This window comes from Ostrea edulis, chromosome 6 (genome assembly GCF_947568905.1).
Source record: "Ostrea edulis chromosome 6, xbOstEdul1.1, whole genome shotgun sequence".
NCBI lineage: Eukaryota > Metazoa > Mollusca > Bivalvia > Ostreida > Ostreidae > Ostrea > Ostrea edulis.
In genome coordinates, this window is record NC_079169.1 from 55,873,203 (window position 1) to 55,886,062 (window position 12,860).

At 33.3% G+C, this 12,860-nt stretch overlaps 1 protein-coding gene across 5 annotated transcripts in view; it reads right to left on the bottom strand.

Annotated features, from left to right (window-relative positions):
- Nucleotides 1–12,860, bottom strand: part of LOC125645904 (MOB kinase activator 3B-like) — a 24,561-nt gene continuing 11,701 nt past the window's right edge. For 3 of the 5 annotated variants that reach the window (XM_048871897.2, XM_048871900.2, XM_048871899.2), the window contains exons 3-7: nucleotides 10,859–10,952; nucleotides 10,386–10,519; nucleotides 6,928–7,043; nucleotides 3,372–3,458; nucleotides 1–2,287 (exon numbers count right to left, since the gene is read on the bottom strand). In XM_048871897.2, the coding sequence (XP_048727854.1) occupies nucleotides 2,258–2,287; nucleotides 3,372–3,458; nucleotides 6,928–7,043; nucleotides 10,386–10,519; nucleotides 10,859–10,952 (461 nt within the window). In that variant the 3' untranslated portion in view covers nucleotides 1–2,257. Of the gene's footprint in view, nucleotides 2,288–3,371; nucleotides 3,459–6,274; nucleotides 6,391–6,927; nucleotides 7,044–10,385; nucleotides 10,520–10,858; nucleotides 10,953–12,860 lie in introns of all 5 variants that reach the window. The other 2 variants (XM_048871898.2, XM_056140149.1) reach the window with 1 other exon arrangement.

The window sequence follows — 12,860 nt, forward strand, 5'->3', positions numbered from 1 at the left end:
TTTCATGTTTATAGAAGATTTCATTTATTTGAGACATTGTGATGTACATAAAGAGATGATATCACATCACTCTGCATCTGATACCTCAAAGAAAGCAGAGAACAAGTACCTTTCCTGAAACATTCCACATTCCTCAAAAACATATTACAGATGAAAATATACATGCACCATACTTTAGATTAGAAACTCAATTTTATAATTCTTTTCAACTGAAAATAGTACTTCAACTGAAAAAAATCACCCAATATAAAACAATTAATATACAAATTCTAGCATGTTAAACTTCAAAATGGCATGAAATATATAAAACTTACAATATTTGATTTCAGAATATCATATGTACAAAGATACTGTTTTTGAATGACTAGAAAACAATGTTTTTGGCATTGCATTACTTCACATAAGAAAATTTTCTTTTTATATGTATGAAAATCTTTATTTAGATTTTTTTTTTTAAATATAGCTTTGCAGAAAATAAAATTACAAGTACATAAAAAAAATCATCAATACTCTTTTTTCCACATGCCTGAAACTACTTATTTTATTACCATTGTAAATTAGACATTAGTACTATTTAATACTAGTTCTAAATTAAAAATGTAAGATTGCAGTTGGTGAATGTATTTTGATATCAATAATCAACAAAGTACAGGAGTTTATATAATTTAAGGCATGATAAATATGCATGTAACCTGAATATACAAGGTATAACAAAAAGTTGTGTACCCTTTCAATTGAGGAAAATATGAACTAGAGCTGTCCATATAGGAACTCAAATACCCCCGATGAGACGAATCATATTACATGTAGTAAATATTGCTATAGTTCCATGGTGCCACTTGATGGCTAGGAAATTAGTATATGTCCACAAAACTATTTTCCACAATTGTTTTTTAAAGACTAATCCTTTATACTAGACCTTTGACCTAAACTCCCCACGGACCATCATTATGTTATCTAAATTCAATGTGTGAAGATTTACAGACCAATACTGTATTCACACTTACCCTTGTCCAGTTAACCTTTCACCTTTTGCCCACCCACCCCACTTGACCTGATCATCTGTCCCCAAATCAACTGGAGTCATCCTTGTTCCGTATATTACCTCAGACACAAGTCTGATCAATCCAGCAGCAGTATGTGATAAAACATCTTAACCAGATGAACAGACGGACTGACGGACTGTGACCCCAATATGAAAACATGTAATTATTGAATACATCATGTTTGAGAAATTAACAAATTGATAAATTTGTATGAGTTTGGAATGGAATTTGAGATACAAGAAATTGTCAAATCCACTCGGCTTTACATGTACATGTTTACACAATCCGATTAAAATCAGCCCCTCGATCCGCTCCTCTTTTTTAAAATGTTGCTACACCAAGGAGCGGATCGAGGAGTTGATTTTAATCTGATTGATGTTTACAGTTCTCTAAGATACAAACATAAACTGAAAACATCACAGAATCATTATTAAGTTGCCATCACACACTTTATCAACATGCTGTCTGATTCCTACAGAATCTTTATCATCTACTGTGATGACCTAGCAATCTTGACAAAAATTTACAAAATCATTATGATTTAAGTCGTCCATTTACAAAGGAGCCATTATGACAGATGAAAACCATTAACATTAAGAAAGAAAAATTATCTTACACTCAAAATAAATCATACATAATTTTGTAAATTCTAAAGAAAGTGGAAAACCTGGTTACATTGGTTCAATAATCATATAATACTTTAATTTTGAGGGCACATTATTATCATTTTACATCTGATAAGTTTTTACTGTTAAATCAGATAAAATCTCAGAGGTTGGCAAGAGTAAAAACAATTCATTCTCCACTGTATCCATAGAAAGAACACAGATGATAATGATAAAGTAATGACAAAAAAAAAGATGAGAGATAAAACTCGTAAAAAAATATTTATAAACCATTAAAATCAGTTCAACAAAAACAGTCCTTCACAGCAAAAACTTTGCCTGCCTCTAGATAAAACAAAATACATTGTACATTGTTTACAATAAGAGCTTGACAACTGAAACTGTAACAGTATTTTAGCCTTTTCTATCAGTTTCCACAAAATGAAAACAAACATCTTCAAATTTTTCCAGAGAGATGATACCCAGAAGAAAATGGGAAAATGTAGAGCATGTTTTGCAAAATTTATTGAGTACTGTTCAACTTTCCATACTGCCAATCAGTATCCTAACTACACTTCTCCCTCAGTGCTGCTACAGCTGTTTTGGTCAGTGGCAAATCTTGGCTGTCATATCTCTCTGTATCAGAAAATTAAACCAAGTCAGACTTCAGAAGCAAGCATTTAAGGTTTTAAAAAACCCATAGGAGTTGCTTAAATAATTGTGCTAGTAGATTTTTCTACACCTTGTACAGTTCGTTCTTTAATACATGTATATAAGTACACCTAATATGTCAATCTAAATTAGAAATTAAATCCATTGTTCGGTTCCCTTGGTTGCTAGTTACATATAGTTTGCAACACCCTTTATCTGTTTGAATGTTCTCATAAATATGAAACATTCCACAAAGTAATTGACTCTCCAAAATTGTGATAAACTGTACTGATTGATAATAATTTGATAATAGTCATAACCTAGACAGACCAGAATGTGACTCTTTATGTGGTTTTATAGGTCACTGGTTTAGTGAAAATCTAAGTCTAAGTGCACTAGTAATATGTATATATGAACGAACATACAGTACATGTATATTGTATTTGATGCTGTTGACCATATGAAAAAATATCCATAACATGAGCCTCATTGTTCATCCGAGTCACCAAGTTCTTACAGAGTTAGAAATCTCATAGTTCATCCGAGTCACCAAGTTCTTACTGAGTTAGAAATCTCATTGTTCATCCGAGTCACCAAGTTCTTACAGAGTTAGAAATCTCATAGTTCATCTGAGTCACCAAGTTCTTACAGAGTTAGAAATCTCATAGTTCATCCGAGTCACCAAGTTCTTACAGAGTTAGAAATCTTATGAACTTAGGAGTTCTACCTATGGTCAAATACTATATATTTCAGGAGAATGTTTTAAAGTAAGTAAAATGGGAAAACTTGGGAAGAAGAATCTACTTTTTGTAAGGAAGCTATCAAAAACTTGTCATCTCTTGCCAAGTTTTCTTGAAAAGAAAATATCTTTATGATCCTATCTTTCAATCCTTTCTCTTTAGGAGGTGGCAAAACCCTTTGGGGGGGGGGGGGGGGGGGGGGGGGGGGGGGGGGGGGGGGGGGCATGCTGAATTCCTCTTATGCAGAAAATAAACCAATAGATAACAAAACTTTATTCATAACTCCTCCACTGAGCTGAAAATAAGTCAGATAAATCACATACACTTACCAAAGGTTCTAATTCTTTCTTGTCAACAAGGTTATATTCTGTCACAAAGTAATAGAAGTGTTTGTAACAAGTATTTACATGAGCTTCCTGAAAATTAAAAATAATGAAACATTAGTATTTAACATAAAACAACATTACAACAAATGACAAAATTTAAAGTTTTCTTTACTGAAATATTGCTAGATCTCTATATCCGTTTATATTCAACAATCATGAGAGAGGGAGAGAAAGAGAGATAGAGAGATTTCATAGTGCATATTAATTCAGTTAACCAAGTAGTTAAAATTGTTTAATCAATATCATAGCAACATCCAGAAACTCAAGAAGAAATATAAATCTTTAATAATGAAACAGTAATGAACACAAACAGTAGCATGTGCCCTATGTAAATAAATGTACATTGTTTTATACTAGAATGGATTTATTTTACCACTGTTTTACTTCTAGATAATACCTAGAAACACAATTGCATAAAAAATGTTTTGATTTTTATCATCAAAACCGCAAAATTTTAATCTAACAATGAACTGCATGTATCCATGCAAGGCCAATTTAAAACCAGAGACCAACTTAATTTGCTTGAAAGTTGATTTTACATTTCTAATGTTTCTGCTTTCAACATCTACACCAATTGAAATAGTCATTTCTTCATGAATGCAGTTGTGAACAACGAGCGTATGTATCTTGATATATAACGCGCTTAATGAAGTATGCCGGCGTGAAGCGTTACAGTTCATACCCTCATGTATTTTCAAAAATGAAATTTATTTCTAAAATATACATGCCACAGAAATTCTTAGGGAGTAGATGGTTTTGAAAGATGACATAAAACTTTTTATCAATAACAATAAAATATAACTATTTATTTATAGAACGTAACAGTGAATTTCACCATATTACATACTACAGGTTACATGAGGAATATGTTTTGGTTCCAGCTGATAAAGCTTGCAACAACATTGTCTTCCTTTGAAAGATTCATTATTACAACTGTATTTTTTTTTTTTTTTTTTTTTTTTTTTTTTTACAAACTTTTAACGTAATTCCATATTCAGTAATCTTACTTATACTCCACGTTCCCTTTGAAAAGATGAAATTCTTCAGAAGCATGCTTCAGTTTTAAACACATTTAATATCCCAGTCAATGGGACGAATGAACCGTTCCTACGCTTCACAAAAACCCTTATAGAGATACATTGCTGGATCCAGTAAATGTTCTACAAAGCCTCTATAGTCCTCACGAATATATTAGGTGTAATCAAATTGGATTCTAAAAAATTCTAAATTTGAAATCACAAAACTTTTCTCATGTTAACAACTTTTCAACACTTTACATGACCATTCCTCACAATGAATTAGAGACTAGGCTTTTTTTTTTTTTTTTTTTTTTTTTTTTTTTATACATCATATACAGCTGCTTCTTCAATAAAAATGTAAAAAGGAAATATTCATATCTTGTGATCAGTCATTCAAAACATTACTTAAACACCACTCTGATTCTACACACAAGTACTCTGAAGTTGATATTAAAAATATGCTCCAGTTCCTGATTGACAATATATTCGTAGTCTTTGGTGATCAGGTCTTCCAACAGTTTGTTGGAATTCTCATAGGCACAAATTGTGTTGCTTTTATTAGCTGACCTGTTTTTATATTCTTATGAGGCAGATTTTATTCAAGAGCTTACACATGAAAAGAGAAAAACTCTTTCTGTGGCCTTCAACTTGACATTTTAATATATTGCTATTTGATTTATCCCAGTGAACTTGAAATAAAAGACAACAAAGAGTCTTCCTCATCTGTAATTGTAACTTCACCAAGAATTCATTTAGGAAATCTAAATCCTGATAATATAAACCAACCCTCTACCAACAACTTGATCAACATGATTAAATGGTTATTACTGTAATGATAAGTATACATTGATTATGATTACCCAGAACAGAAGCACCATGAAAGGTTAGGCTTTGCAGTACATGTACATTGTAATCACATATACCTTTATACTGTAACATCAAGTTTTAAACTACTTCTTGCTTGGAATAAGAGAGTAATGTCTAGTAAAGTGAGGACAAGTCTATTCAATAGTCCACTAGCTTCTAATAGACTCACACAGTAGGTATATTTACATTAGTGTTAGCACTGCTGTGAAAGTACAGGTTAAAGGTCTATTCACTGATGAACAGCTAAGCAATAAGGAACTCTGAATAGGTCTATTACAGCATCTGATAAACTTACAGACCATAGTGCATTTCATACTGGTACACCCAATCCACTACAACACAGCTACTTTAAAAACTTGCCATTTCACCCTATTTGTTGTACATGTATCATACAGTTGAAGCCTTTTGGTTAGAATTAAACAAAAGAATACATCTAGCTAAGAAAAGCATACAGATTCATCATGAAGTGCTTTACTCAGAACAAAATATCCTCATTGTACAAATGAATGCCATGTTGTGAAATTTCGTCCTGTAACGCTGAGCTCATTTCAACTGGGCAGAACTTAGAAGAATTTTTTTTAATTCCAAAAAATTGGGTATCTACAGCAGTACTTTTAAAAATAAATAATGATGGTTGTCTTCTTCATGCACTAGACTGCCATTTTTTTTTAATCCCTTGGACAGTTTTATAAATATAAACAGGCAATTTTTGCTGAAAGACCATGTTGCTAAATCCTTATCTTCAATAATAATATATATGTGAACATAATATTAGTCTATTTGTAATAGATATGTATCCAGGCAGTGTACTATACATATGTGGAAATATACATGTATGTAAATATGAACTTGTATTTCTTCGTATTTTGAAATGCATCATATAGAGAGCTATTATACATGAAAAGTCAAATTCCCCCAACTCTGAATGTACAAACACTTCTTGTTGTCACTGATACTTACGGCACTAAGGGCTACCAACTTGTCAAAATGGTGGATATATACATGTACAAAAACCCTAAAGAGACGTGTCAGTATCTTCTTGACTATTTGCTGATAGTTTTTGGGGAAAGGTACACCTACAAAAATGTGAAAAAAGCTTGAATTGGCTCGTTCTTCTCCCGTGATATCCCTAGTTCTGTACTACTACAGAAAGTTTTCCTACACTAGTTAGATTGACACATGCCTGTGAATCAGCAGAAATGTTAGATACCGAGTACATCATGCATAGGAGAATAACAGACAGTTAATAGGGCTACAAATCATGTGGAAATATAGTAGTGTTATTGTTTCTGTTACCATTTCCACATCATTTGTTGCTTGTTTTTAGCTTTGGTAGAACTAAAAGCATTGGTGGAAGGATAAAGGACATCATCAAGTGAGCATGTGTCTGCTAACATTGAGAAAAGCCAGCAGCAGAAACGTCCATAACCCAGGTCATTTGATCATTCATTAGTAAAGCATTTATTTGTTATCAATTTCGCATTACACTGGTATTTATTGTCCTTTGTCAATATTTTATATAGAAATACCATGATCAAATGGGCTGTTGTTAGGACGTATTCCTACTAACTGCCATTTCTGTACAGTTGCCTGGCAACAACCAATCTACTCACAGCTCCTAGAGACACCAGCTTGTCAAAATGGTGGATGTACACATGCACAAACACTCGAAAAAGACGTGACAATACTTTCTTTACAGCTGGTAAAAATGTCTTTGGAAATGGCACACCTGCATCACATTTTGTAACATGTAATTTAATTTGAAGAAGTGTTACAGGGATGATAGATGAATGATTGTGAAAATAAATGCCCATGGTGTATAAAATATAGCTGCAGAGGATAATTCTAATGCAAAATAATTTGTGTTACGCTGTATAGGTCCTGAAAATGAATTCCACCTCTAATCTTACGTATAAGACTCGACATCTACAGGTGACTCTCAAAGTTCTCGATCTCTGAAAGTGAAGTCTAGGTTCCTTTTTTTCTATGAAACTAAACAAATTCATTCTTGATCTCGTGAGGATCCGGGTTAGAATAGGTCCTCAGTACCCCTTGCTTGTCGTAAGAGGCGACTAAATGAGGCTGTCCTTTGGACGAGACAGCAAAACACGAGTTCCATATCACAGCGGGTGTGGCGCGATGGAGATCCCTCCTTGCTCAAAGGCCTTGAGTGCCAAGCATAGGCCTAAATTTTGCAGCCCTTCACTGACAGTGGTGACGTCTCTATATGAGTGAAAGATTCTCGAGAGGGATGTTAAACAATATTCAATCAATCAATCAAACTTTCAATTTCTTGAAGTTCTTGATCCCTCAAAGTAAAATATAGGTCCAGTTTCAATTATATCATTATAATTTGCTCTTGCAAATATTTGTTATATATGTCAATTAAGCAGGTAAACAATTCCATGTTGACTCTACCTGTTTAATTCTAAATGGCTTGCACAGACTGTATGTACCATTAATTGGGTGATTATGTACATGACATTTAACCAACCATTTCCTATCTGGTCATTGTAGCTGTAAAACCCAATTAAGATGATAATTGAAGCACTGAACAAGGATGTTAATTTCACGACTAATAATTTTAAGCATAGGACAAAAATTTCAAAAAGATAAATAAAAGAAGTATCAATTTCATCTTTCATAAAATATGAATAAAATCCATATCTAACCTGATTTCGTCAGTATGTCTAGTATTGCATAGAACTTTTTACATAAGAACTAAATAGCAAAATTGAGCAATCAGTTAGTATAAGATTTGAAACATATTGGTCAGATTGTTGATTTCCACATTTTCTATACTATTAAAAAATTTTAACTCTTGATCACTCGAAGTTTTTTGATGGTTCTGCGGAATTCGAGTTATTGAGAGTCACCTGTATTGGAGTAATATTTATAACAAAATAAAGAATTAAACTGAAATTCAATCATCTGCAATGCAATTACCTAGTTACAATACACTAACTATAGGATTACATGCAACAACCCAAATATTTTCTACAAAGTCAATATAAATAAAATCTACAGATAATCGCATTCAATAATACTTAATATACATGTACATGTATATACATTAACAAGGTTTCCACGATTAGGTCATAAAGAGGTGTCTGTATTAAAATTTGAGTTCATATCAAATCAACATATCATTTATATCTAAAATTTGAATGATACATAAATAATTATGAAGCATGAGCTGTATTTGAAAATAGGCCCACGGGCCACAATGCTAACCTTAGTCACCTTGCTTATACACATAGTACCCATAACTTGAACAAAAATAGTTTAAAAATTCAAACCCCTACTGTAGCCCCACCTTGGATCCTGAAATCAAACAAACTTGAATTTACACTAACAATAGGGTGCATGAATATTAATGACAATCAGTAGCCATGTGGTACCAATGAAAAATATTTCTGAAGATTGTTCCTGTACATTCCGTTCTTAATTGTGGCCTCACTGTGATTCTGGAGGGCATGGTTTAAATAGACTTGAATCTACATCTTGATAATACTTTCATACCTAGTATCAATTTTCAATGTGGTTCTTGAGAAGAACATCATACGGATTCTTGTCATCATTCAGATGAATCAGATGACATGCACCATATGTGTATTTTCTTCAGATATCAACCATGCAGGTTCTTAAGAGAAGTGGACAGCCATAGCCTATATCTTCACAAACCATCATTTTTATTCAAAATGTTTTTGTATTAATATCAACTAGAATGATGTTTTTAACCATGACAAAAAAGCTTTTCAAGAACCAAAATGCATGTTTACTAATTTTTTCATATCATTCGACTTCGGATTTTCGATTCTTTTTCTATGAGCATCTAGATCGGTTCTTTAGTACCCATATACCATAGGGCCAAATTACCTCCAAAAAGAAGTTTGCACAAAATACGCTTTCATGGTGTAATTTTGTTCATCTTTCTCCCTTCCTTTTCTTTTATCACCTCCCATTGAGTTTTCTCTTTTTTCACACTTAGACAATGTGTATGCTTTCATGAAACTCCTACAATTGTCTTGTATTTGAGTATTTATAAAATTATACTGAATAAAGGCAGAAATTGGTAATTTTAACATCCTATAGGATGCAACTTCCTCTTACGATCCATTCCATATGCTAAATCCTCTCCTGGGGCCCCCAGCCCAAGGGGTCACAATCTCTATTTCTGGCTATTACACATTTTAACGCCAATGTTGTGGAAAGGATATTCAAAAGGGTTAAATTCGAATTTAGAATGCCAATGATAGTGAAAAATTTGGGATACCAATACAAAGTTTGTCTATCAAGCAATGGGTTCACAAGATACAGAGTGAACTATATTTTCTTAAGTCCAGGGTAGCTTGACCCTGACCTTTGACTTTGTGATCTCCAAATCAATAGGGATTATCTACTCCTTAGGGGGTACCACTGCATAGAGTTTAAATTGTATCCAGCAGAGCAGAGGGTTCTCAAAATATTGAGCAGACAATTTTTCCTATCTCTGGAGTAGTTTGACTCCTGACCTTCTGACCAATGAGTCCTACACTTCTTAGGGGGAACCAATGTACCAAGTTTGATGTATATAGTGGACCAGGACATTATTTTCTTACATCTGGAGAAGTTTGACCCCTGAGCTTTACCTTGTGACCTCAATATTCCTATGTAAAACTTTAAAGCCTGATTGTAGACCCATCCAGAACAGGGGTTCATGGTTTGAACAAACTTGAATCTTCAGTATATCAAAAAACTTTCATGCAAGTTTCAGCTTTTCTGGTAAAGATATTTTAAACAATCCACTCTATCCCATTTATCTCCCCTTAGAATGGGACATGGCTCTTCACTACTCCTTCACCCAAAGTTAATTTGAAAAGTTTGAAAAATCAAAAATGTGATGTTGACAGATGATGGACAGAATTTGTTCAGAAAAGCTCACTTGAACGTTCAGCTCAGGTTAGCTAAAAAACTCATGCACTTGATAATGATTATTTCAAATATTCAATGAATTCATTAGTTTTCAGACTCTGAATTAATTACTTTACAGGAAAACATATTGTGTAATACCATACTGTTATGTACTAACCGACTTTGACAGGGAAGATATTTTCATCATTGATTTGTGCTTCCACCCACTCCATCAGTAACGCGATATAATTAGGGGCTGGTAATGCTGTAGGTTTCTTGTAAGTCTGACCATCACACCAGTGGTATTCATATCTGTAAGAGGGCAAAGATATATACATAAACTTTAAAACTGCTTGTGGGTTTTCAGAATGCATGGGATAATCTATCTTCCAGTGCCTATACAAGTTTTCATTCTTTACAGAAATACAACTGAATCTAGTTCTTATTAAGTTCACAAACTGTCAAAATGATGCTTTTTAACATTCATAGTTTAATAATGCAAATTGTAACTTTACATCTGACAGTAACAGAGGACTACCTGGAATATCAAAGTGTTGGATGAAGCTTTTAATTACTCCCATCCCATCCCCATCCCTCCATGTTGAACCACCCCTGAGTCAGTGGATCCAACCTTCCCTGATTTTCACTTACTTGGGTCCTCCACTCATGGTGGGACATGTCTGTTCTGTGCAGTATTCACACACTGTACCATACAACAGGTTTATTCTGTTGAAGAAATCCACCACTGTAACGAAGAGAACACAGGAAATAACATATCAGTGTCAATCACTATTAGCCATTTCTGTTTCATCTTGATAGCTGCACATAACAAATATTACTACATGTGTATTACACACAATCGATTCAGTACATTTATTATGACAAACCAATGGATAGCAGTTATTTTCCTGTGGCCAGTAAGCACTACAAATGATCTGTCTTACTGACCGAAAAACAAAAAGTTTATACCGTAAGCCATTTTGGCCTTTCTGATGAATTTTAGTCGGCCATTTTGAATATTTATCGGTCATTTGCCGATGGCTGACGCCAATCTGAATTACTGGTTTTCAAATCGGGTTGATCAAGCCCATGGATAGCAATGTTACCTGAAATATTTCTGCAGAAGGCCTAATAAACCTAACTAGAAAACTGATTTTATTTTCATATACTCATCCTGCGTACATATCACTCTTCTCTATCATTGCAAACATTGGTGAATTCGGTGTCGTTATTTCTGATATAAATTACGGTATTTAATATGTAGTGACAACCCTGTAGTCAGATTCATTTGAGGTGGGACAGAATAGTGTTGTCTAACTTATACAATGTTTAAAATGTTGCAAAAGGAAAAGAAAATGATCAAATAAAATGTTATTACCTACCTACACTACCTATTTTTTTTAAAGACTTGAAATAGGAATCATACATTTATTTCATTTTGGCGTAATGGTTAGATAATTACTGTGTTGGTCCAACTACATTGCACATATATCATGTTTATTACTTAAACCTATTCAGTTAAATTGATTGATTGTATCTCGTTTAGGTCCCTCTCGAGAATTGAAAATACAACGAAATTTAGGTTCAAACTGCTATTTGATAAAAAATAAAAAAGCAGAGATAAAAGTTAAGACTAGGACAGATTTGGATATTCAAAAAAAAATTAAGAATGACCTTAATGACATGAAATAAAATGGCTTGCTTTCAGCAGATGACATGACCCGACTTCGAAGAGGAAAAGGATATTCTAAGCGGCGAAAAGGTTACCAGTGCAATAAATCAGGAACTGGGTTTATTTAGGGGTCAAGGTTAGACTTCATATCAAATGACTGAGTAACATTCTATTCCGAGGCAAAATCAATGTATATAGATTTCTTTCAGCTCTTTTATCTGTCTGTACAAATACATTAATTAACACTGCACAGCAAGCTTCTAAAAATATATAAATTTGTCTAAATATAGACATGCTTGCATGGTACCAGAAAAATCTTCAAATCAGACATATACAAAATTCTGAGTATTTCTTATGATAGAATGTAGGATTTACACACTTGATATTGCACAAAATTCACAGTACATCTATCAATACATACAGTATTCAACCATACCATCAGCAGGGGACTGACAAATAATCATGAGGATCCATTAATTTCAAAGATATAGTCTGTCCATTATGCCATTAAAATTCATCTTAGATTTATGAAACAAGAGGCCTATAGGCCACATTGCTCACCTGAGCAGCAGTTCCTACCAATAAACAAAATTAAGCTTGAGCAAAACTATCATTATACACTTTATAGCTTGGTTCAGGAAAATCTTCAAAGGTAACGACTAAAAATTTATTAAATATCAAGCTTAATTATTAAACTTGACTACAAATTCATTAATTACCATATGCCCTTGTAGATGGGTATGGTCTTTCATATTAACAATTTTCATCTAATGATGCTTTGTGTCAAGTTTGGTTCCTTATACATTCGCATGTAAAAAATTGATCCCCTATTGTGGCCCCACCCTAACCCCAGGTGTCATGATTTTTACAAACTTGAATCTCCACTTTGTCAGGAAGCTTTCATATAAATTTTAGCTTTTCTGGCCCAGTGGTTCTTGAGAAGATTTTAAATGACCCACCCTATTTTTGCATTTTTGAGAT